This window comes from Eurytemora carolleeae, unplaced genomic scaffold, assembly GCF_000591075.1.
Source record: "Eurytemora carolleeae unplaced genomic scaffold, Eaff_2.0 scaffold240, whole genome shotgun sequence".
Classification (NCBI taxonomy): Eukaryota; Metazoa; Arthropoda; class Copepoda; order Calanoida; family Temoridae; genus Eurytemora; species Eurytemora carolleeae.
In genome coordinates, this window is record NW_019396183.1 from 240,651 (window position 1) to 267,391 (window position 26,741).

General features: G+C 31.8%; 2 protein-coding genes across 6 annotated transcripts in view; one reads left to right on the forward strand and one right to left on the reverse strand.

Annotated features, from left to right (window-relative positions):
• The window catches only part of LOC111697481 (ADP-ribosylation factor GTPase-activating protein 2), an 18,004-nt gene extending 5,961 nt beyond the window's left edge, over positions 1-12,043 (forward strand). Inside the window, exons 5-19 of the mRNA XM_023467501.1 lie at positions 1,022-1,103; positions 2,321-2,402; positions 2,560-2,597; positions 3,507-3,656; positions 4,704-4,946; positions 5,873-5,938; positions 6,207-6,303; positions 6,934-7,085; positions 7,592-7,749; positions 8,092-8,206; positions 8,608-8,678; positions 9,162-9,267; positions 10,513-10,575; positions 11,158-11,191; positions 11,745-12,043. Coding sequence (XP_023323269.1) covers positions 1,022-1,103; positions 2,321-2,402; positions 2,560-2,597; positions 3,507-3,656; positions 4,704-4,946; positions 5,873-5,938; positions 6,207-6,303; positions 6,934-7,085; positions 7,592-7,749; positions 8,092-8,206; positions 8,608-8,678; positions 9,162-9,267; positions 10,513-10,575; positions 11,158-11,190 — 1,456 coding nt within the window. The 3' untranslated portion in view covers position 11,191; positions 11,745-12,043. The remainder of the gene's footprint in view (positions 1-1,021; positions 1,104-2,320; positions 2,403-2,559; positions 2,598-3,506; positions 3,657-4,703; positions 4,947-5,872; positions 5,939-6,206; positions 6,304-6,933; positions 7,086-7,591; positions 7,750-8,091; positions 8,207-8,607; positions 8,679-9,161; positions 9,268-10,512; positions 10,576-11,157; positions 11,192-11,744) is intronic.
• Positions 12,044-13,877: 1,834 nt separating this feature from the next.
• On the reverse strand, positions 13,878-26,382 carry LOC111697495 (rho GTPase-activating protein 15). Of its 5 annotated transcripts, none has more exons than XM_023467518.1 (12): positions 26,319-26,382; positions 24,123-24,186; positions 23,199-23,303; positions 22,175-22,248; positions 21,350-21,442; positions 20,869-20,908; positions 19,378-19,464; positions 18,702-18,734; positions 18,384-18,504; positions 16,617-16,706; positions 15,762-15,816; positions 13,878-13,978 (listed from the first exon to the last, which is right to left on the reverse strand). In XM_023467518.1, exons 1-12 carry the CDS (start codon positions 26,342-26,344, stop codon positions 13,897-13,899), a joined length of 870 nt encoding a protein of 289 aa, XP_023323286.1. In that variant the 5' UTR covers positions 26,345-26,382; the 3' UTR covers positions 13,878-13,896. The 5 variants fall into 5 exon arrangements, with proteins under 5 accessions (XP_023323286.1, XP_023323289.1, XP_023323285.1 ...); XM_023467517.1 differs by lacking the exon at positions 13,878-13,978 and adding an exon at positions 14,787-14,890; XM_023467521.1 differs by lacking the exon at positions 16,617-16,706.
• Between the last annotated feature and the right edge of the window lie 359 nt (positions 26,383-26,741).

Sequence of the window (26,741 nt, forward strand, 5' to 3'; positions counted from 1 at the left end):
CCCCCCCCCCCTCACTCAATTTTACACACATTGGATAAATAAATTCAGTTTTAGATTGTGCAGTAGATTTCTGTATTTGATTTGCAACAAGTGGGTTAAAATTATCATTTACGTAATTCATCAGTTTTTAATTTCACGCTCGCAATCCATTGCATGAATGTAATTCGGTTGTATTCGAGTGATTAATTACCATTTCTCTATAATTAAATATAATGGTCAATTATTGTTTTTGAGGTAATGAACTTAAGCTCCAGTTTGTATTGAATTGCACTTGTGTAATTGAAAATAAATCTTGGAGATCGATATCATTTGACATAAATTAGAAATTATTCAGGAGCTGTTCAATTCTAGGCATTTTTTTATTATTTTTCTTATGAGACACATTGCACCTCCTTTGAATATTTATGTAGAATATTCTGGTCAATTTTCATAACTGATCAAGGGTTTTTTCCGTTTTATTTTATTGATTAATTGAGATGTTTATTTTTAATTTTCATCTTTATTGATTAATTGAGATGTTTATTTTTAATTTTCATCTAAAAAATTTTTATTTGTCAATGTTTTTTGTTGCATTTTTTTGGTATGCTTCAAATGCACTTTTGGGAAATAATATGCAAAATAAAATGGGATTAACTATGGAATTTTTGTTTTTAAATTTGATTTATTTTTCGGAGGTTAGTTCTTAAAGTATAATCCCTGAATTTTTGACATCTCAGAGTTGCAAATTATGCTATTTATATTTATATTTATATTTATATTTATATTTATATTTATATTTACTGAATTCGAATAGTTTATCTCGCAGGGTTTCGTTAATTTTTAAATCATTTACAGGCGACTGTAAGCGTAATTTCAAGTGAACCTCCATGCCAAGATGACAGTGCCCGATTTACAACCATGTACCATTAAAAGAAAAACTGAGAAATTCACAGAAATGAACACTTTGTAAATATGATATTACTTTCTTTGCATGGGGCTCCTTAAAATTACACCTACAGTCCCTTTAATCAACTATTTTCAGATCATTAGGAGTTCATCTCACATTTATAAGATCTACAAATCTTGATACCAACTGGACATGGCAGCAGCTCAGGCAGATGCAGGTTTATTGATTAATATCTCAATTAAATGCAATAGTAAAATTAGCCACATTAAAACGGCCCGAGTTGGCTTTCCTTTTCAAAATTAGAATTGTTAAGATAAGAATCACTAATTGAATGAATACTTTCTTTCTTTATTTTTAAAATGGTACAAGCTTTAAGACATCACTTCTTTCTTGAACTAGTAAATTCATGAGGGGTGGATAGTAGGACTCCCTGAAAGCCTGATATGATTTGATTTGATTTGATTTGATTTGATTTGATTTGATTTTATTTGATTTGATTTGCTGCGTGTTAAAGAATACAAATAATACTAACATGGTGAACAATTAGAAAGAAGATTGTTATCGCTGAAAGATGATCCTGGGGGCCAGAATAATAGTCTATTTATCAGTAAATTATGTCAAATTAACTTTAAATTGTTTATTTCAGTACTTTTTGCTTTTTGTATAATAATGCTATAAATTTATGTTCCTTGCATTGAACTCTCCAACATGAAAAAACAATTTGTTAGATCTTAGAATGAGTAGAAGTGTTAAAATTTTAAAGGTTTAAAATCTTAGAATATTTGTTGACAAGTTTTTTTGTTACACCCCCCACGCATTTTCAATGAATAATTTTACTGTGTAGTGTGTATCGAATATTTTTTGTAAGCGTTTCTAGCATTTTGGTCAAGGCTAATTACCAAATTGACAAATAATTTTTTTATATTAATTAATGTTCTTATTCAACTTCTAAAAATTCTGAACTGAAAATGGCTTATCCTGAGTGCATGGCGTTTAACTTTAATAATTTTAATTCATGTTTGCGTAAAATGCATTTGTTTAGTTCTCAAGATTCGTTATTTTTACGCATGGGTTCTTAACTACTATTTCAAGTTTAAACTTCATTCCTTGATTTACGTAATTTTAATAAGAGTTATTTCATATTATTACATACATATGCAGGTCAACATAATACAGTTGTTGAGCAATGATTATTTTTAGGCTACCTGAAACTTTAACTATAAACTTAGAAACTTTTTTTTTCAATTAAAATAAAATTGTTTTAAAATTCTGGTTGATTGACTGAATAATAATTATTTTGATGCAAGTATTTCTCATCTGTATCTCAAAAACATTCATGCTACGCTGAATGAAAATAATCTTTAAGGTTTCCATTAAAAGTAAGTTTTGTAGTTGGGAGACATCTTTTTTAAGTTAATATTGTTTTTTTTTCAGGTCGGTGGAAATGCTAAAGCATTGACTTATTTCCGTTCTCAGAACTGTACTACTAAAGATACGCAGGTGCGATTACAGCTTTGTATTTCACTCTTTTTTATCTTTTTTATTATTCGTCAGCTGTCTTTAATATTTCCTTTAACTTTTTCATGTTGCTGAAAGTAAAATGATAATGATGATAATGAGGATGATGATAATGATGATGANTATGCAGTGCCTTTAATGATATTATTTTGAAGACGGAAGCCTGCCCCGGCAGCTAGCTCCGCATCCTATAGTAGCGAGGATGCTGTCAAGAAATTCGGAAATGCTAAATCTATCTCTTCAGATATGTACTTTGATGATAACCTTCATTTTTCTTACGATATGTATTCCACGGATTATATTTCTTATTTTCCTTTATTTTAGAGCAAATTCTAAATAGACTAAAACTTTTAAGAATATTTTTATTATTGATATTATGATAGTTATGGCCATATAAAGAGGATGAAGAAAATGAGGAAATACAGACCTTGGATGAAACCATGGTATCGGTTGTGAATAATAATACCATATTTAGGGTGTTTCAAATATTACTCCACCAAAAGGGTGTTCCTATTCGCAAGGTTTATAACTTGGAGGACCAGAACAGATATTTGAGTTATTTCGTTATTTTGTAAATTATCAAAATTTTGACAAAATTTGTTTTTGAATTCTGTTTAAAAAAAATGGACTAGATTGCGCCAAAAAAAATTTGAGGGGGAATGTCTCCTAATCTTCCAGGGAGGGGCATGAGTTACTTAAATTTTCCAGATGGACGTCCCCTAATCCCCCCTACCCCTTACGCTACCTCTGGCGAGGACACTCCTTAAAAAAATGCGGAGAACTCATCGGTCGATGTCTTGTGGCGACCTTATGATGCTTAGAATAATTTGGAAGATATATTTGAAACATTCGAACCTCATCCCGTTGTTTAAAACTAGCACCCTGAGTGATTTGGTTTTTTAACACTTCTTTATCAATTTTTAAAAATGTTTTTTTTTGTGTTTTTCTTTTGCACAATATTCCTAACACTGTTTTTTTGTCTAGACTAGATTTCAGAGAAGTTTTTGTTGATACATCTGTTTTATGCATTTAATTATTTCTAGAGAAAAGAGTGAATTTTTTTGTTATACGTTTTTTATCTTGTACAGCATAATATTTTTAGCTGCATATTGATTCTGGAGTCGAAGCTGAGACTGAAACTGCGCCTAAAGAAGACGACTTTTTCGACACACATGAACAATTCTCGACAGATCAGAATCTAGGAGTCGAAATTCCTGTCGCTAAGCCGATTCCACCCAAACAGAAGACAGAGGTATTTTTTTAAATCCCGTAAAAATAATAAGAAAAAAACGGAGGAAAATTTTCGATTTTTTAAAAACAGTAAATCTTTCGTGATAGCATTTTTGGTTCAACTGAGAAGCCTGTTTTTGGCAAAACTATTACTGTGCAATTGTGTTATTACTGAAGAAAAAAGCTAAAAAAAACCTTGAAATTAGTTCTGAAATTTTTTAAGAGATTCATAATTTCAATAAAATGTCAGTATCTAAAAAGAATCATAGCATTTTTTTGACAAAATCAATATGTAAATGTTTGCTTCAAAAATTAGCGGGAAACATTTGTTTTTGAGTATAATATCCTTATTGATAAATTTAAAACTTTAAAACTTTTAATATTTTCTGCCAACATGATTATCTAACTAAATGTTGAATAGTTTTTTTTAAATTAATATTTTTTGCTGATTTAAATAAAGCAAATGCTTTTTTTGGGGATTGAAGGAGCTGATAGCTTAATTTCAAGTAACCCTCCATGCAAAGATGGCAATGCTTTTTCTGATCAAGTGTGAATTATATTGATAATTATTTTCATTATTATTTTCAATTGAAAGTTCTCTATAAAAGCGACTCGTGCAGTTCTACTACAGGAAAAAAATAAAGGAATTATCGGTATTAAATACTTTTTAACTGGTAAAAAAACCGAAAATATCTTTCACATTATTGATGAGATTAAGGTCTCGTTCTTAATCATGCATTGAGGATGTCAACCTGGGGTATACGGTCAACTCAGGTTCCCGGAAACCCTTCACCCGGGTTCGCCTGCATACAGGAATCATTAATAAGACAAACCCTGGGCGGCTTTAACAGGGAACCCCAGGCGTGTGAATAATGCGTATTGCAAGTACTGATGGGTGAAGTCAACTTTTGGCCAGAACACCCCGAGCAATTCATTTTTATTAATTAATTAATCTTCGCATGAAGGGTCACTTGAAATTACGCTTACAGTCCCTTTAAAATAGAGAAAAACACTTTTAATTTTGCGCTTCTAGTATTCAAAAATCATTTCTAAAGTATAAACACTTCAGATAATTGATGATGGTTGTGCACCGAATGTAGATTTAGCTCTATCTACCTCCCCTCCTACCGCGGCTAAACCTGTTCCCGTCAAGAAATCTACGATCGGGTCCAAGAAACCTGCCGGGAAGAAGGGTGGGATGGGGGCTAAGAAGGGACTAGGAGCCCAGAAGGTTGGAAGGGATTTTGCTGCTATAGAGAAGGAGGCCGAAATGGCGGATCAGATTGTCTCATCCAGGATGGATATGGCCAAGGTAGAAGAATCCAGGGGAATATATTATCTTTGAAAATATCCCTTCGCCCCCCTCTCTAAAAAAATCATTTTTTTTCATGTATGTCAATGTTCCTGAGAATTTAGGGTTTCAGTTGCTTAATAGGAGAAATAAATTATTTTTAGTAAAAATGCCAAAATGAAAGTCATTTTTCCCTCAATTTTTCTTACGATATGTATTCAACGGATAATATTTCTTATTTTCCTTTATTTTAGAGCAAATTCTAAATAGACTAAAACTTTTAAGAATATTTATCAGAACGTAAAATTGTTTGTTAACAGATTTCTTTGAAGTATTTTACACGCTTGTTAATTTCCGCTAAGCGAGCTTAAGCTTAGATCTTTTACTAAATCACTTGTTTATATCCTCTCAGTCCTTTGTCGAACATGAAAATCATAAATGGGAATTAACTTATTTTTAATGAAAACAAAATAAAGTGCTTGGCTTTTAAAATCTCAGAATTATTGTGCGGCAGACGATTTCTGCGTATTAATGTCATGGGTAATCGGAAAAAAAGCAGCTAATTTAATTTTATGTTAAGAAAAAATGTAATTGGGTTTAATATTTTATCTCGCTTGAATTGGGCTGATGTATATTACGACGCTAATTTTTACTATTTATACTATTACAACTAATCTAGCTGTTTGTTTGTATCCCATAACATTTTAAACAGCTTAACTGATCGGAGTCAAGGATGTTTTTTATAAATCGACCATCAAAATAAAAAATGTAACCCGGAAAAATGTCAACATCAATTATTTTAGAAAATGGGCCAATTTAAACACCAAATATTTGATAAAATTTGATTATGATAAAGACTGCAACTTTCAGGGCACCGGTTAAAAGCGAAGAAAATTGATATTAAAGGAGCCTAGGTATTATATTGTTGAATTATATAATTGTTTAAGGCTGAGCCAGCACTAAACCCAGAAGAGGAAGCCAAAGCTATGGCAAATATGAGATTAGCATATCAGGTTAAAAACTTAAATTTTAAAGGATTTTTTGACATATTTGTAAATTAAAGGGATTGTTTACATATTTAAACATTTAAATGGATATATGTTATAAAAATAAAAATATGTAAAAATAAAGTTTTCGATTAAAGAATTCTGCTTGGGCTAATTTTTTGAACCGAAACGAAGTTTTTATTTAATAGATGATTTGCAGACAATTTGATAATTTTAAGTTTAACATTTGTATGTGTATTCTGATAAAAAAGCGAAATTTTATTATTTCTTGTAGGATATGTCTGTGCAAGCTAGGAAGGAAGAGGAGAGACTCAAACGTGTTGATCCAACCAAGGCTGCCCAAGTTGAACGCTTAGGAATGGGATTTGGAGGTAAGTGAGGGACATCAGTCATTTTTAAAGAATTTAGTAGGTTGATGTTTTTACCACCTCATTGATTTATTGATATAATGGGACTAGCGTAGCTAAGTGACACTCCATGTAAAGATGGAAATGCCAGGTTTACAATGGTATCCTTAACAACTGTGTCTGTTCAAGTGTGAATAAGATATCAATGTTTATAATTTTGAAAGCTGATAAGTTTTAATTATGGTTTCTCTAATGCCGCATTTCTACTGCTGGAAAACATGTAGGAATTGTCAGAATTAAGCCATTTTGTATTTTGAAAATTGACGATATCTTCCATATAACATTGATCAGATAAAAGTTTTAAAGTTACTGTTGTGAATCGGGCATTGCCATCTTTGCATGAAAGATCATTTGAAACTACGCTCACAGTCCCTTTAACTAAAAATTAGAATTATTGGCTAAATTAATAGTTGATTAATTGATTAATATAATTATTTATTGTTAGATCAATATCTTATGATTAATTTATCTAAAGTTTATTAATTTTTTTATTTTGTTTGGTTTGGTTGATATGATTTATGATATGTTGACAGATATATTTTAAATTAACTGGTACTTTTTTTAATATAAATTTCTATTTTTAATTTATTTTAGGGTTCGGAGGTGGTGGTGTGTCTCACAATATGTTAACTGAGATGTCTGAGATCCAGCAGGAGGAGCCGAGCAGTAGCCTCGTCAACAGCGCCTTCTCTGCCTCCACCAAGGAGAAATTCTTCGATGACTTCGAAGTTGTGGATGTAGATAAGGTAGGATTTACCGGGGGGAGGCAGAACTAGTTTCCTCTTTTTTATATTACTCCAAATCTAATTAATTAAAATATAGGAAGTTTACCCCCCTGGTGCACATCTCGCGTGGACATTTGTGCGCACCAGCTAATTTAACCAAATTTAGGATGATTTCCGCCCTGGCGCACATCCCACGTAGGTGCTTTGTGCGCAGCAACTTATTAAACCAAATTTAGGATGATTTACCCTCCCTGGTGCACATCCTGCCGCGTAGATGATTTGTGCGCACCAGCTAATTTAACCAAATTTAGGATGATTTACCGCCCTGGCGCACATCCCACGTAGGTGCTTTGTGCGTTCCAGCTAATTTAACCAAATTTAGGATGATTTCCGCCCTGGCGCACATCCCACGTAGGTGCTTTGTGCGCACCAACTTATTTAACCAAATTTAGGATGATTTACCCTCCCTGGTGCACATCCTGCCGCGTAGATGATTTGTGCGCACCAGCTAATTTAACCAAATTTAGGATGATTTACCGCCCTGGCGCACATCCCGCGTAGATGATTTGTGCGCACCATCTAACGGTAAAAAGAGCAGCAGCGCCTGGGAGAACGATCTTAACGAGAACGTGAAGAAGAGCAACTACAACAATTCTAACAATTGGGATACAGATTTCCAAGAGAAGTAGGTCTTTTTTATTGATGGGAAGCTTTATTTGTTCTAAAATACAGTCGTCGTCGTCAGTATTAATACAATAAAGACGACTTTCTATTTGCCACAAAATTCCGGTAAAAATTTATTTAATTTCCAACTTTTTCACAGCAGTATCATTTAAACCTTTATAGATCAAAAATTCAATAATTTGAAAGATATCAGAGATTTTTTTTGAGAATCACAGTTGAAATCAGACTTGATCAGACAAAGCTTTTAAAATTAAATATACCTTTGTGAATCAAATATGTCACTCTGCATTGGGTAGTCATGTTAAAATACGTATGCAGTGCCTTTAATGATATTATTTTGAAGACGGAAGCCTGCCCCGGCAGCTAGCTCCGCATCCTATAGTAGCGAGGATGCTGTCAAGAAATTCGGAAATGCTAAATCTATCTCTTCAGATATGTACTTTGATGATAAGGGATCGGTGAGTTAGAATAAATTATCATATTTTTTGCTGGGTTTCATCAACTCAGGTATGAATTTATGTGGTATCTCAGACCTACCCTTTCATCATATTTTTCAAGGGGGTATATTTTCTTGAAAAATAATTTCTCCCTCCCCTTTAAAAATCTTTTTTTTTCATAACAGGCAAAAAAAAAAAATCAAAATTCGAAAAAAACATTAAAATTTTTATTTTTTCCCCTCAAATTCTATGGGTAACGCCGGGCAAACGGCTGGACCGATTGGGCTGAATTTTTTGTAGACACTCATAGGTGGTGTTTTAGGCTGAAAAAGTTAGACATTTTTTCAAATTTTTTTCCAAGGGCAAAGCCTGGCCTTTCAGCCACTTTTTATTATGATTATAATTATTATTGTTATTATCAGAATGACCGGGACGCTAATCTGTCCAGGTTCCAGGGTTCTACATCAATCAGCTCAGACATGTATTTCAACAGGTGACATATTTAAATTGAAAAAGGGAGGGTAAATTTAACAATCAAAAGGGATTTCTACTCAATTTTAGAGGATTAAAGGGATTATTAGCCATTTTAACGGTTTTAAGGGGTACCTAATAAACTTCTAAAGGACTTTAAGGGAGTATTAGTCACATTTAAGGTTTTAAAGGGGTTAATCAGGTATTTTTAAAGGTTCTAAGGGAATTATTATTTAATTTAAAGGCATTTCAATGGATTATTATTATTTTATATTAACGTTTCAAATGGTTTATTAGTTAATTTTGAAGGACTTATTAGTTGATTTAAGGGAATTAAAGGGATTATTAGTTGCTTTTAATGGATTTAAAAAGATTATTAGTTGATTTTAAGGGATTAGTAGGTGACTTAAGGGAATTAAAGGGATTGTTGGTTGATTTCAAGGGATTATTAGTTGATTTTAAGGAATTATTGATTTCATGGGATTTCAATGGATGATTATTGCAGGGATGCCCCTGCCGGAGGAATGAATAGGTCTGCCTCTAACTACAGCAACTATAGTAACAATATGCAGGCACCAGACCTTGATGAGGTCAAGGAGAGTGTCAAACAGGTAAATTAAAGGGAATATACACAAAATTCAAGTTGATAAATGAACTGCTCTAAGGGGCTGTAAGCGCAATTTCAAGTGACCTTCCACTTACAAAGAGGCATGTCTGATTCACAACGGTACCCTTTAAACCTTTGTTCGAACAACGATGAGGTAAAAACCCTCATTTGTATAGCTGAAGATTGAGTCCCGGGAGGCTTTAGGTTACAGTGTACACTGTCCTCTCCGTGCTGGTGTACACTCGCGGGGTTTCTTGGCACTTAATATCCCACTATATAATTACGAATATCTACGAAAAGTGTCCTTCCATATATAAAGGGGCGTGCCCGATTCACAACGTTACCCTTCAAACCTTTGTCCAAACAACGATGAGGTAAAAACCCTCATTTGTATAGCTGAAGATTGAGTCCCGGGAGGCTTGAGGTTACAGTGTACACTGTCCTCTCCGTGCTGGTGTACACTCGCGGGGTTTCTTGGCACTTAATATCCCACTATATAATTACGAATATCTACGAAATCCTTGATTAAACAAAGGTATAAATGGTATCGTTGTACCTCGGACATGCCACTCTAAAATGAAATTTGAGATTTCTGAAAGGAATTGTAATCAACTGTTGGAAAAATAAAGAGATTCTGAACTTAAATTGAGATTTATGAAAGGAGCTGTAAACAATTGTTGGAAAAATATAGAGACTCGTCAATTTTAGTAACCATTCACACAAAAATGACTATAACCAACTATACATTTGAAACCTTTATATCTGATCAATAATCTGAAGTATATCGTCGTTTCTCTCTGTTTAACATCTGATCAATAATCTGGAGGATATCGTCGTTTCTCTCTGTTAAAAATCTGATCAATAATCTGGAGGATATCGTCGTTTCTCTCTGTTTAAAATCTGATCAATAATCTGGAAGATATCGTCGTTTCTCTCTGTTTAACATCTGATCAATAACCTGCAGGATATATCGTCGTTTCTCTCTGTTTAACATCTGATCAATAATCTGGAGGATATCGTCGTTTCGCTCTGTTTAAAATCTGATCAATAATCTGAAGGATATCGTCGTTTCTCTATGTTTTAAATCTGATCAATAATCTGCAGGATATCGTCGTTTCTCTCTGCTTAGAATCGGATCAATAACCTGGAGGATTTCGTCGTTTCTCTCTGTTTAAAATCTGATCAATAATCCCTTTAAGTTTGATGCAATTAGGTTTTTAAAGGGATATTTAACAAATTTATTATTCAGGGAGTGAGCAAGGTCGCGGGACGTCTTTCTAACATGGCATCCGGTGTTATGAACCAGATACAGGTAAATGTAAAACTTGAAGAATTTAAACCGGTTCCAAATAAACGTCGGCTCAAATCTTGAAACACAAAATACAACTTCAAGTGAAACCAACCATGTTTGAGCCGCGTCTAAACTTTGAGACGCGGCTCAAATTCTTTAAATTCGGCCGCAGTTTTTTAATACTTAAAGCATTTTATCACCTACGACTGGATTTACTAATTATTTTTAGATCCATAAAATAAAATACTGGAAATATCTTTTCGTAAAACTCTTGAATAGGAAGGCGGCTTTAAAACTCAAGTTATGATTATGTATAGTCCAATGTGCATGATACATAGGAATTGTATAGACATTCCCATTTCACTTCATAAGTGATTTTAGGGTTAAAACTATTTATTTGGATTTACATCTTAAACACTTAAAATTTGCTTTAATATCGTCTTCTTATTCCACAAGTCGTGTTCCTCTTTGTAAGAAAATTCGGGGAACCTGGTATTAATTCTATTGTTTTCAATGGTAGAGTTCTATAAAATCATTAGACCTAAGACAATTTTATTTTTGTTATCGTCATTTCTTACATCAATTTTAATTTATTTTTATTAGCGTGCGAAAAATATTAACATGACGGTGCCATGAGGTAAAAGGTTGATAATTGCAGTGTTTTTACAGTGTTAAGGATCCATTTTGATATTGATCCGTCTTTTGATTCCGGATTCATGACAAAACGGAGCCGAAATATTTCGGAAAAATGTTTTTGTACGTTTTTGCCTTTTTTAACGTTCGGTTCTGGATCCTTAGCACGTTGTTTTTCTTCATCATACTTTTTCTTACGTTAATTTGAACATTTTCTGGGGCACAATAATTGGAATTTCGCACACAAACAAACAACACAATCAAGTCATTGTATTGGAAAGGAATTTATCATCGATGATACTTAAAATTTTAGTTTTTAGTTTTTATAATTTTGTAAATATTTGGGACTCCTTGTGTCGTTTTGAAAATGATTTTACAATTTGGGGAAAATTTAATTTTTGTCAAACGGTGTTTTCCTCTCTAATAAAAAGGCCCAAAACTTAAGTGGGCTCATTGCACATCGTGTTATTTGTTCACTGGGATTTATTTGCTCGCACGTTTTATCAAATAATTGGCTGTTATTGTTGTTTTTATTTTTCATTAATTTTTATATCTAGGATCGATATGGGTATTAGAGGAACCTATTGGAGGAATTGTGATACCACTTTTTTTGTTACAGAACTTCTCTCATATTAATTTATTTTATAAAATCAGCTGTATTTCCAGTTTCGTAAAATATGTATCGATTGCCAAAAAAAAATATTTCTGAAGATTATTCCATATTTATCAATCACAATTAATTTATTTATTTTTATTATGTAGTGCACATTTAAAGGTTCATAGTGTAATGTATTAGCGTCTCAGGAACTGGTTTTATTGTAAACAATAACAGATTATGAAAAACTACCTATTTAAGGATTAAGAGATTTTCTAAAATTAGTTTGTATTTAAAGCAAAGATCAAGTCTTAAAATTAGAATTTATGTTGGCTCCTTAAGTTCAGTGAAAAGGATCAATTTCATTTTGATGCGGATCTGGATCTGGATCATGAATATTTCTTAAAGTTTTACTGGTTTCTTGAACAAATGAAAAAATTAATTTTTTATGCTGAAACTAACTTAAGCAATAATTCATTTGTTTTACAGATGAGATTTGTATTTTGAGAGCAAAAAGTTTTGCCCCTTGGATCCGGATCTGTAGAGTCGCATATTTTGCGGAGCAGGGTCCGGGAAGCAAAAACGCTACGGATCCAACCTTTTTTCTATTTTTTATCCTTGTTTGTATAATTAAACTAGTTCCTTTGCTGTTCTTATACGCGTAACTTTTTTACCATCATCATCTTCGCCAATTGGTTGTATTTTTGTTTTAAAGAAATTGGAGTTGGTTGTTCGGGGATTTTATATAGTTTTTGGCTTGAAATTTAGATTTACATATATCAATTACATATTGTTTTTTTTTACAATTTTGTAATGCGTAAACGAAAAAAAATCTGTTTTTGTCATTTTAAAAAAGGAAACGAATTTTGGTATGAATCTAGAAAAAAAAACATCGTTCACTTTTCTTTCGAATTTTTAAAATAAATTCTGTTTTATTTTTTATTTTATGAAAACGACATTTTATATAATATGTATTTGTTTTCTACCGCAGGTTCATTGTATTTATTATTAGCAATGGTTTTCAGTTTTCAAAGCTTTATGTTTTTTTATTTATTTCAAATAAATTTTATTTTAACAGCGATTTTTGATGGGCAGTACAGTGAGTGTAACATTTTGGTTGATCAATATGTATTAGCACATGTTTTATACACAGGGTGTCTTACATCATATTTACAGGTTGTCATAAATTATATTTACAGGTTGTCATACATTATATTTACAGGGTGTCTTACATCATATTTACAGGATGTCATACATTATATTTACAGGTTGTCGTACATTATATTTACAGGGTGTCTTACATCATATTTACAGGATGTCATACATCATATTACAGGATGTCATACATTATATTTACAGGTTGTCATACATCATATTTACATGGTGTCATACATCATATTTACAGCGTGTCGTACATCATATTTACATGTGTGTCATGCATCATATTTACATGTGTGTCATGCATCATATTTACAGGGTGCCATACATCATATTTACAGGTTGTCATACATCATATTTACAGGGTGTCATACATCATATTTACATGTGTGTCATGCATCATATTTACAGGGTGCCATATATCATATTTACAGGTTGTCATACATCATATTTACAGGGTGTCGTACATAATATTTACAGGGTGCCATACATCATATTTACGGGGTGTCATACATTCTATTTACAGGGTGCCATACATCATATTTACAGGGTGCCATACATTCAATTTACAGGGTGCCATACATCATATTTACAGGGTGTCACACATCATATTTACATGTGTGTCATGCATCATATTTACAGGGTGTCATACATAATATTTATAGGGTGTCATACATAATATTTACAGGGTGTCATACATCATATTTACAGGGTGTCGTACATCATATTTACATGGGTGTCTAGGAGAGTACATTTGTTTATTGTTAATTGTTTACTTAGAAATAAGTTTAATATACAGGGTGTCCCACGTCACATCATAATAGACCGATAACGGGTCTAAATTACGATTTTCGGGACTAATTAGAAAATTTCATTAGAATGAATCATTTTGAAAAATAACATAAGGCTTATATAAGAATTTTCTTGCGGAAAATGATGAATTGTTTATTTTATATTTATTTCAATTTTTGAAAATAATAATCAATAACATTTTTTGCAGAATTCGTTTGAATACTTGAATTTATGAAAATCTGTTCCCTGAAGAAGAGAAACATTGATTTCAACAATTAAAAAGCTAGTTGGTCTAAGATAAAGAGAGTAAATAAATAGAGTTACCCACAAAGGATGAGATTGTGAAGACGACCTAAAATATGCAGATTACAGGATTAAACTAAGCCTTGAATATTGTCTTTTAATGGCCTATGTATTGACAAGGAAATAAATTCTATACGGTCGTCTGAAGTCTCATCCTTTGTGGGTAACCATGCATAGGATTTGGAAGATGTGACCAGATCTGATCAATATATACTTCTTTAATTTGCAACCACATCGATTCTTAGAGAGAGAGAGAACATCATATTGCTGGTTAAAGATTAAGAAGTCTTTTATATATATCTGGTTATATTTTTTCTACCATCTCAAGCTACCCTCCCCAACTCAACTTCCCAAAATACTTCCTCGCCAATCATTCATATTCATCTTTCTCATTTTCTGAGACATATTTACATGGGTGCCATACATCATATTTACAGGGTGTCATACATCATATTTACAGGGTGTCATACATCATATTTACAGGGTGTCATACATCATATTTACAGGGTGTCGTACATCATATTTACAGGGTGTCGTACATCATATTTACATGGGTGTCATACATAATATTTACAGGGTGTCATACATCATATTTATAGGGTGTCATACATCATATTTGATCATATATAACTTTAAATTGGGATTTTCGTGACTAATCAGAAGTTTAAAAAGGAATGAATTTTTTAAAAAATTGAATTAGGTGTATAAAAAAATTTGCATGCAGAAAAAAATTAGCACAGAGGAACTACAATTAAAAATTGTTTAATTTATATTTATTTTAATTTTTGAAAATAATAATCAATAACATTTTTTGCAGAATTCGTTTGAATACTTGAATTTATGAATATCTGTTCCCTGAAGAAGAGAAACATTAATTTCAACAATTAAAAAAGCTAGTTGGTCTTAGTAAAGAGAGTAAATAAATACAGAGTTACCCATAAAGGATGAGATTGTGAAGACGACCTAATATGCAGATTACAGGATTAAACTAAGCCTTGAATATTGTCTTTTAATAGCCTATGTAATGACAAGGATATAGACAGTATAAATTCTATACGGTCGTCTCAAGTCTCATTCTTTGTGGGTAACCATGTATAATATTTGGAAGACAACTTTAATAAAAGGTTCGAATTATCAATTCGTCTTAGACATCTCTTTTATATAATAAAACTTTTCGCTTATATATATATATGTATATTTATATGTTAGCTGAACGGCTGAACCAAGTTGTCTGACATTTTTTGAGAAAATCCATGAGTACCCGAGGGGTAACGTAGGCTAAAAAAATCTTTTATTTTCTTTAAAAATTGTTTTTTGCTGGAATTCTTTATAAAAAAGATTGATAACTGAGCTTTGCCAGGAAACTTTATAATTAACAGTCTACATCCTAAATTTATCATTGTGAAATTCGGCTGTGAACCATTGAACACCGAGTTTTCCAATTCAATCAAAATTTGAGGCAAATTTGGGGTTCATGAGTTATGATTGGAGTTATGATCAAAAACAGATTTCTACTTTTTGTACAGTTCAACCCAAAACTTCGGAGGCACCGAAAGAATTTATGAAAATGTCAGTTTCAAACCTACTGACGATTGACCATTGAGGTAAAATAGCATAAACCTTATTGAAAAATTGTTAAGACGGTGTTTTATGAATTCTTTCGATGTCTCCGAGGTTTATTAAGAGATGCTTTTATCTTTTTAAAAATGTTGAAATCTTTATTTTCCTGGGATTAATCTCAGGCCAGGAAAAACAAGGTCCAAGAATAACTCCCAAAGAATCTAAAATTACATATTTATAATAATTAATAAATCTTAAATCTTTTATCAATACAATGAAGACGACTTTTTAATTGTTAAACAACTTTATTCGAATTACATGTTTACAAGTAATTAAAGAAATGCTTTTTTAATTGACAGCTTCTCTATGTTTCCATGTGTTTGTCTATCCCAACGAGGTTATAGTATATAGAGTGATAATGTACGCTAATCCTTTACTAATTGTACTGATTGTACTGATTGTACAAGTCATGTACTATAGAATAACAGAGCCCAAAACTTAAGACAGGGTATCGTTCTGAAATCCAGTTGTAAAACTCGGGTTTCACGAATGGGGTTAGGCAGTTGGGTGAATATCAATATTTTTGTTATGAAATATCATTTTATTCAGTTTGTTTACATCCTTAATTTTTTTCAAATCTCTAAAATCAAAATTTACACAAATGTTAAAAACCCCAAAAAGGAAACTCGGGAGTTTTGTCCAACGATACTCTTAAATTTCGGGCTCTGGAGGCAGCATTTGGTTTGGGAAGTGTTGGACTGTGAAGGTCATGCAGTACCATACATAAATGTCCAGTTGTTCAGTAATCTTGGGGGGGATTTTGAAGATTCACTTTCCAAACTTTCTTTTTATCTTTACTTCAATTAATCAAACATGTATTTTCAAAACTGTTTCAAATAGTTTTCTTCCTTACAAAATGTGAAACAGAAAACCAAAACAAAATGAAAATAATTGGGGTAACACTTCCGCCCCCTCCCTTCGGGCCCCAGCAAGGCCAAACTGTGTAACCTCAAATAATTACCTACAATAAAATACAGAATTGTTTTTTTCACATTTAGATGACCACAGTACTTGGCCAAACACATAAGTAAATGCTTGTTATCTGTGTAACCTAAAATTTAAAGTAATTACCGACCATACCATGCAAAAAATGTGCACATTAAGGTGGCCACAGCGCTTGGCCAACAAGCCTGTCCATTCAAATTTTAAACCTTGTTTATAAAAACTTTTAACTTTTCTCTCGTAAGTCGTAGTTCCTTTAAACCTCCATGGTCCTTTCTTCTAAAAATGCAATATCAGGGAGTGGGGGGAGGGGGGGGCACAGCCCTTTCTACAAGAAATTACCAATCTTTTAATAGCAAAAAAAGTAGTAAAATTTGTTCAATTGTTTATTTCATTAGCAATTTAAAATGAATAAGTTGAAAGTTATTCATTTTTAAACAGCATTTGCTTAGTATTTTTGTGCCTGATTCCAGAATTGGTTTCAAAATTTTTGAGTCTGCAAAAATGGCGAAGTCTCATTGTAAAATATATAGCTGCAAGTTTTTTCACTTTTTTTGTTCGGTGATTTTTCGCGAATTTAGATTCGTGGTTATTAAGGGAATTGAATGATATTACATTTATAATAAATTTTTCATTAGAACAATATTCAGATTTCAGAATAGCTCCTCAATAGCAAAATATATATCTTAATTAAAACGTTTGTTCCTATAAATCTGAATGTTTTTAGTAAACAGTAGTTTAACTTTGCATGGATCATGATTAGTCGCTGAGTGTGTTAGCACTAGACTAAATTATGAATTGTTCCCTATAAGGTCATATGATTAGTCTTTAAGTTAGTGAACGGTAGTTTAACTTTGCATGGGTCATATGATAAGTCGCTAAGTTAGTTAGCACTAGACTAAATTGTAAACGGTCATCTGAGGTCATATGATTAGTCTCTAAGTTATAAACAGTAGTTTAACTTTGCATGGGTCATATGATCAGTCTCTATAGTTAGTGAGTAGTAGTTTAAATTGTGAATTGTCCCCTGAGGTCAAATGATTAGTCTCTAAGTTAGTAAACAGTAGTTTAACTTTGCATTGGTCATATGATTAGTTGCTAAGTGAGTTAGCACTAGACTAAATTGTTAATGGTCCCCTGAGGTCATATGATTAGTCTCTAAGTTAGTGAACGGTAGTTTAAATTTGCATTGGTCATATTATTAGTCGGTAAGTGAGTTAGCACTAGACTAAATTGTTAATGGTCACCTGAGGTCATATGATTAGTCTCTAAGTTAGTGAACAGTAGTTTAACTTTGTATGGGTCATATGATTAGTCAGTAACTGAGTTATCACTAGACTAAATTGTAAACGGTCATCTGAGGTCATATGATTAGTCTCTAAGTTAGTAAACATCAGTTTAACTTAGTATGGGTCATATGATTAGTCGCTAAGTGAGTTAGCAATAGACTAAATTGTAAAAGGTCAAATGAGGTCGTATGATTAGTCTCTAAGTTAGTGAACAGTAGTTTAACTTTGCATGGGTCATATGATAAGCCGCTAAGTGAGTTAGCACTAGACTATAATAAAAGGTCACCTGAGGTCATATGATTAGTCTCTGATTAGTCTCTAAGTTAGTGAACAGTAGTTTAACTTTGCATGGGTCATATCATAAGTCGCTAAGTGAGTTAGCACTAGACTATAATAAAAGGTCACCTGAGGTCATATGATTAGTCTCTAAGTTAGTGACCAGTATAGTTTAACTTTGTATTGGTCATATTATTAGTCGCTAAATTTTAAGTGGTCACCTGAGGTCATATGATTAGTCTCTGAGTTAGTGAGTACAAGACTAAAATGTCGCATCAATCTTTCGAAGGTAGCTCTGTGACCCGGTGAAAGTTTCTTGAGTAGTTTTGAAATCTGTTTATCCTTTATAACATAAAGATCACGATATATATAATGGAATTATTAATAAGATTTTTCTTTTAAACCTAGTTTTGAGGCTGAAAGAAAGGGTAAATCAAAACTTTTATGCTAACCTATAAATTCAATTTAAAAAAAGGAATTATAAATCATTTAACACAGTAAAACTTAACTCTTTCTATTCATATGTCATTTTATTTTTCCTGAGATTCCATTGTTTCTATTGAAGCAAGTTCCTGAAATTGGTATTAGACTGCAGGGTGTCCCAATAAACATGGGAATTGAGAGACGACGTGAATATCGTCTTTGATTTCCAATATTTGGTAAATGGCATTAAATGCATCAAAACAAGATTTAAAGTCTAATAAATTTTCCTTAATGTGGTCTACCTTGTATCTTTAAAAATGACGGAGATATGTCAAACATTTAAACAGTTTTGTTTGTTGACTTTTAATAACTTGACTCTGGACAAATAACCTATTATCTCCGTCAATCTTGAAGGTACAACATTTGTAGACCACATTTTGGAAAGTCCGAGACTGGCAGTTTTCGGTGTTAAATGTTTTAATTGTGATGCTACAAAATTATGTTTACGAAATAATCCCGCATCGAACGAAGACGATTTAGAAGTCGTCATTTAAATCCCATGTTTATTTGGACACCCTGTATCCTAAAGATTAATTCAGACACAAAGATAATACGGTAACCTTTAAAAGATGAGACTGTAAAGACAACTTAAAACTCAAAAACTCTTCTGCTTTTCATTTAGTCTTTAAATGGCCTTTTAAATAATTTTACAGTTGCAGGGAATTATGAATTTAAGAAACTCTTTAAAGTTTTCCTACCTTAAAGTTCTTGTTTAAAAAAATGTTTGATTACTTGTGTGATGGTCCAAGGTATTAGAGGAGTTTCTAGTTCTCTCAGGAAAAGTTTGAGCAGACCGGTCAAATCATGAACATTTTTTACCTGAATATTAGACTGGTCAAATCATGAACATTTTTTACCTGAACATCAGACCGGTCAAATCATGAACATTTTTTACCTGAACATTAGACCGGTCAAATCATGAACATTTTTTACCTGAACATCAGACCGGTCAAATCATGAACATTTTTTAACTGAACATTAGACCGGTCCAATCATGAACATTTTTTACCTAAAATTAGACCGGTCAAATCATGAACATTCTTTACCTGAACATTAGACCGGTCAGATCATGAACATTCTTTACCTGAACATTAGACAGGTCAAATCATGAACATTCTTTACCGGAACATTAGACCGGTCAAATCATGAACATTTTTTACCTGAACATCAGGCCGGTCAAATCATGAACATTTTTTACCTGAACATTAGACCGGTCAAATCATGAACATTCTTTACCTGAACATTAGACCAATCAAATCATGAACATTTTTTACCTAAACATTAGACCGGTCAAATCATGAACATTTTTTACCTGAACATTAGACTGGTCAGATCATGAACATTTTTTACCTGAACATCAGACCGGTCAAATCATGAACATTTTTTACCTGAACATCAGGCCGGTCAAATCATGAACATTCTTTACCTGAACATTAGACCGGTCAGATCATGAACATTTTTTACCTGAACATTAGACCGGTCAGATCATGAACATTCTTTACTTGAACATTAGACCGGTCAGATCATGAACATTCTTTACCTGAACATTAGACCGGTCAAATCATGAACATTCTTTACCTGAACATTAGACAGGTCAAATCATGAACATTCTTTACCTGAGCATTAGACCGGTCAAATCATGAACATTCTTTACCTGAACATTAGACCGGTCAGATCATGAACATTTTTTACCTGAACATTAGACCGGTCGGATCATGAACATTCTTTACCTGAACATGCTTTACCTGAACATTAGACCGGTCAAATCATGAACATTTTTTACCTGAACATTAGACCGGTCAAATCATGAACATTCTTTACCTGAACATTAGACCGGTCAGATCATGAACATTCTTTACCTGAACATCAGACAGGTCAAATCATGAACATTCTTTACCTGAACATTAGACAGGTCAAATCATGAACATTCTTTACCTGAACATTAGACCGGCCAGATCATGAACATTTTTTACCTGAACATTAGACCTGTCAGATCATGAACATTTTTTACCTGAACATTAGACCGGTCAAATCATAAACGTTCTTTACCTGAACATTAGACCGGTCGGATCATGAACATTCTTTACCTGAACATGCTTTACCTGAACTCTAGACCGGTCAGATTATGAACATTCTTTACCTGAACAAATATTGGGCATATCCCCGGACTTGTCTAAAGTTTAGAATTATTTCCAATAAAAGAAAATATATTTTGACCATTACCTTTTCTAAAGCTGTCAATTTGTCATCCTCAACTGTAAACCTAAACAGATCTTTATTACTTGATATTTATTAATTACAGTGATAACCAGAAAACTAAAAATATAAAGACGACCTTTAGAATCAAGTTAAAACCTTAAAAAGTTCAATGAGCATGAGATAAAGCAATTGTGTGGTGTAAACAGACCCATTACACTAAATTATTGATTCATTAAATGTCTAGTAAAACTATTTGATTTGTAGCAACATCAAATACACTTGTGTAATGTCGTCTTCATATACCATAGTTTTCTGGTTATTACTGTATTCTGTTGTATACCATCTATTTTTTTTAAATAAAGAAAAAAATTTTTTAAGAAAATGACTTATTATCGTTTTTGAGTTCTTAATCTATAAAAAGGCAGAACAATATCTTTTTACCGTCAGTTCTATTGCATATTGCTCAATTATGGTCATAAAATGTGTTTAAAGTTAAAATTCAAACCTCAGGCTTTGAATATTAGCAATATTCCCTGAGAGTCTATAAATAAACTCTGTCTGAATCCAACCTGGATAATTCTCAATCAATGAACAGCATCTGTAAAAAAATATACAAGTAAATAAAAAAATAGGTCCAGGGGTTCCTGAGTTATGATCGGACAAACAAACAATTAAACAGGCAGATTAACAAACAGAGATTGCAACTTTATCTATAAGAATAGATACTAATATAATATTTACTTATGTTATCTTCATTTCTATTCAGGGTTAACCATAAAGAATGAGACTTTTTATGATAAATATGTAAAGGATAAGTTTTTAAATAATAAAAAAGGGTTACAGCTGTAATTTATCAGAAAAGATATAAACAGTTGTCTCAGAGGTTTCATCTTTTGTGGTTAACCCTTGAGGGATTTCACAAAATTCCTCAGAGTTTCTTCGGAATACTTTTTCAAGGAATTTCACCCCAAGAAAATCCTGAGAATTTCTACTGATTACTTCTCCGGAAATTCCTGAGAAATTCTTTGTAAAATTGCAAGTGGGGGGGGGGCATTTCGTCAATATAAATTCTATTAAAAACTTTTTATATTTAAAGTCAAATTGGTTTTTATTATTTTTAATTAATAAATAAGAATTAGAATATTAAAAAGAATTAGACATCAACAAAAAAACTTGGCCCTTAAACTAGAATTTGGTGACATTAAGAAATGAAAAGGTCAAAAAAAAAATTTATTTTGCCATTTAATTTTTTTGAAAAAATTCTATCATATATGATTTCAGTAAGAAAGTGTAAGACGACTTTTAATAGTTGTAAAATTTGCATACTCACTTTGTAACCACCGTAGGAACTAAATCCACGGTATCACTGTTCAAATTATTGATTCTCCCTCCAAACACAACATACTAGATATTAATAAATGTTAAGATAGGTGTTGGACCCAAAATTGTTTCCAAGTTTTTGAGAAACTATTAAATCAATTAATACAAACCGTTGAATAACAAAATGCCAAAATCAGACAAAAGATTAGACTTAAATCCTTTATTTCCAAATTTTGCACTGTGGAAATTGAGTTAAGTACATGTGGCTGTTGGCTAAAGTTTTAGCGTCTGTCTCAAAGTTAGGTAATTTCCCAAGAGGCAGCTTCCCAGCTTCCCAAGGGTAATTTCCCAAGTGGCAACTTCCCAAATATGTAAATTTTCAATCGCCAGCTTTCCAAGTCCAATCTCAGACGCAGCGTTTGGCCTTCTAGCCCGTTTTTTCCGCAGCGTTCGGCCCCTTATCCCATCCTAGCTGCAGCGCTCGGCCCACTTGCAGCCTGCGGCGCCTCAGCAGGCCTAACATAACCTTTGGGAAGTCGTCGATTGGGAAATTGCACATTTGGGAAATTGTCACTTTGGACTGGGGCTTTAAAAAAATAGGAATGGGTTGTCGCTTTTGGGAAAATGCCTGTAGGGATATACCTAACATCTTAAATTTGACCAACGAGGATTGTCTAACGGACCCTTTAAAATCTTTGTCTGCTAAAGAATACATGAGATATCAATCTTCTTCTCTTTAAAACTCAATAAGTATCAATTGTGTGCTCAGAAAAAACAAAAATTTTTCAAGGTTTAGTAAAACGAAAATATTTTACACATTAACAACCAGATATTTTACACATTAACGACCAGATATTTTACACATTAACGACCAGGTATTTTACACATTAACGACCAGATATTTTACACATTAACGACCAGATATTTTACACATTAACGACCAGATTAAGATTAAAGGGTATGCAGTGAATCTTTAAAGGTCTCTTGAAATCATACCGACAATCTCTTTAATTATTGCAGAAAAAAGAGATAACCTTTATTATTCCTCTGTTCTTGAGATCTGTATGCTTCTCTCGAAATAGATTAAATATGTTCAGTCTATCCAGAAATACAGATTTAGCAGAAGTCACGTCAAAATTCTACAAATATCCATTTCTTAACTTTTACTATTGAAACCTTAATCTGATCAAAAATTTTGGAAAAAAAACTTTAATTTAATAATTTATCTATTATTTCTGAAGCAAGAAATGCGCAAGTCACTTTTGCAGACCGAGAAACATTACCAGAGCTGAAAACTTTTGTATTTGATACCCTTAATCTTTTGATATTATACTTCTTAATCCTCTCTTTTGGATATCACTCCTGGATTCCGACCATTGAAGGTTTTCGCATTAATCGCGCACAAAATTTCAAAATTTCTCGGCTTCTGATTGGCTGTCCGGTTTCTACAATCGACATTCTGATTGGTTACAAATTAAATACTTTCATAGATGTTAATTTAAAATTAAATTGATATAAAGATAACTAAAAAAAGAGATTAAGCATTGATCTCGATATCCACAATTCTAAATTTTTCAGCTCTTTTATCATTTAATTGTTTAATATAAAGATCGTCTGCAGTTTTTGTCCATTAGAAAAAAATTAGCTTTGGTTTCAACACTTTATGGATCTTAGAAAAGCTCATCTCATGGCAAAAGATAGATGTTTAAACAAGTTTTGGTAAGAAATTTTGTCCTTAAAAGTGAATTTGCACATTTTCAGTTTTTCTTAATTGTACACCCAGGTTTGGACGATTTTGGAAGTATTTTTTCTTCATTTTGAACGCTGGGTGACGAGCTTTTAAATTTGCGTGATTTTGCTTCTTGCTAATTTTATTGCAAAATAATTGAATTGTGCAATCACCATATACTATAATTGACAATATACTGTTTGGAAAAAAATATATTTTGTTTTTTTACTGTAAAACTTTGGTTTCTCTTCATGTTTAAAGGCTTGTTCTCCGGGCATTCTTTGTCCGTCAAACTAAATAGAAAAATCAACATTTTTTAAAGTATGATCATGTGGAAAAAATGGAAAAAAAATATTTTGTTAATTTTTTGATTATTTTAGCATATAACACCCCCAGGTAACCCATGAGTGTCCACAAAAATTTCAGCCCAATCTGTACAGTACGCAACATATATATGAATGTCTTGTTCTATTATATTGATGATCATGTATAATGCATAATGATCATATATTATGCATAATGATCATATATTATGCAACATGATCATGTATAGTGATCGCGTTTTTGGTCAAAATACAATAACAACCAGAATAATGCAAAATAAAAATAGACTATACATTATAATCTTTCAATCAGAAACCTCGTTTAAATGGAGTGACCGGCCCGGCAATGTTTTTTTTTATTTATTAAATAACGACGACGAAAAATAAAATAAAAATTATTAATGAAATTAGTAAGTAAAATTACAGTGATAACCAGAAAACTGTAGAGTACGAAGACGATAATAAAGCAATAATAAAGTGTATTTGATGTTGTTATAAAGCAAATACTTCTACTGGTATGTTGTTAAATCACTTATTTAGCGATATGGGTCTGAATATACTGCACAACTGATGTCTCTGATGTTCATTGGACTGTTTAAAGTCGTCTTTTAATTTCGGAGTTTTCTGGTTCTCACAATAGTAAACTTATTAGATGTTTAGGAACATAATTCTCAAAAGAAATTTGTCAATAAATCAATGTTAAAATCAATTATTTCGTTTTCATCATTATATAAAATTTCTTATTTTCTTTGAATTTTTTCGCAGATTTATACAAGTTCTTCAAATGTCGTCTTTTCAATAAAAATTCCAGACAATCTGCAGAAAATCTTTGTGAATAATGAGAGATTATAGAAACTAATAATTGAATAAGATTACTTATTTTTGATGATGAGAGTTAATTTTCATTTTCTCAATCTGTTCCTAAACAACTAATTAGTTTACTGTAAAATTTTTGTTACATTTTTTTGACGACCTTAACTAATAATTTAAAAAAAACTTCTGAAAACATACCCACTCAAATTCATGATTTTAAAAGTCGACTTTGCGCCCAATCCCAAAGTCAGTAAATATACGTCGTAGAAACGTTTTCTATGAGTCAAATGAACCCTAAAAAAATTTTCCACAATACTACATATTAAGTTCAACCCTACCATATATTGCCGGTCACTCCCTTTAAGTTTTTTTAATTTTGCCAAGTGCCAACTCTGTTATGGTTTTGGAATTGAATTCTCGGAAGAAAGAATAATTTTAACTTAGTCATATTTTAGAGTTATATCTAAGTATGGGTAAACCATACTAAAGTCTACATTCAGCTATTTAGATAGATAAGTTCAATCTAAAAAGTCAGGAACAGTCTATTTAAATCTAAAGAACTGATGAGAGTGCTACATATGTGGAAGCTAGGAAGATGAGGCCCGAGAGAATGAGATCACTCCCACTTAAGCTATCTGCTTGAAAAAACCTAAATCTATCGTGCGTCCTTAATTTTATTATCTTTGCAATTGAAAACTATTTCATTTCAGAGTAAATTAAAATGAGGATTCATCGAGTCTTGAGCACTTCATGAATTCAGATATAACAGATGCAAAATTCTAAAGAGGCGTCATTCATAAAAAGTTTGGATAACAACAACTTTAATTCAGTTATTCTTCTCAAATAAAGGTAAAGCATTTATTTGACATTAAAAATTTTTAGAATTATCAGAATCAGGGACAGTCATTAGAAGGAAAAGAAAAAGGAAGGGGAGAAACGATGACAAGTCGGCGAAGAATCAAATCAGAACTTTTCTGTATCAACTATGTCTAATTTATAAGGATAAAAATTCAAAAATAATAAATTGTAAAAAAAAAAAATTTACAATTTGAATTTCGTAAAAAAACTTTTTTTTTGCAGTTTTTGCAGGATAGAAATTTCATCAGATCAAAAAGTTTTATTTTTCCAAAAAAAGAAAAACAACTATCGAAATGAATTAATCAGCTTTCATGTATTAAAAAGGGAAAAATTATTTTATTTTATGAAAAAGTAATAAAAAGGTTGTTTTGATTATTGTATAATTTTTAGTTAATTTTTTTTAATAAATAAAAACAATACTTTTCATCTACCTTCGATTCCTTGATAATTTTGGCATTTTAAAATCTAAGAAAAATACATTTAATAGTATTATGAAACCACTGTGTAGTGGATACATACAATGTTTCTTAAAAACTAATTTTCTAATAAAAATGTACATGTGCAATGTGCATCTAGTGTTATTCATCATGTTTAACAAATAAAATAAATTTAAATCAATTATTATCAGAATTAAACACTTTTAAACCTAGAAAAAATCTAGAAAGTTCTAGATAGTTCTCTAATAAACACTTAAAATTTGACATTTGTATTTTGTTCATAAAAAATGAATTAGATGATAAGTAATAATCATCTTTAATATTTATTCAAATTAACACGCTGAGAATACAAAAAAATAATGTGCCAATAAATTTATTTCATTTCAACAAATTGAAATAAATAAATTAAAGTTTGCT

What these genes read in the sequence shown, in the direction of transcription:
- LOC111697495 (XM_023467518.1), bottom strand. Translation starts at nt 26,344, where the DNA reads ATGCCAAAATTATCAAGGAATCGAAG. An exon ending in AGAGAAACCAAAGTTTTACA is followed by an intron (nt 23,304 to 24,122) that starts GTAAAAAAACAA and finishes GGATATTTGTAG; the next exon opens with AATTTTGACGTGACTTCTGC. An exon ending in AGAACAGAGGAATAATAAAG is followed by an intron (nt 22,249 to 23,198) that starts GTTATCTCTTTT and finishes ATTAATATCTAG; the next exon opens with TATGTTGTGTTTGGAGGGAG.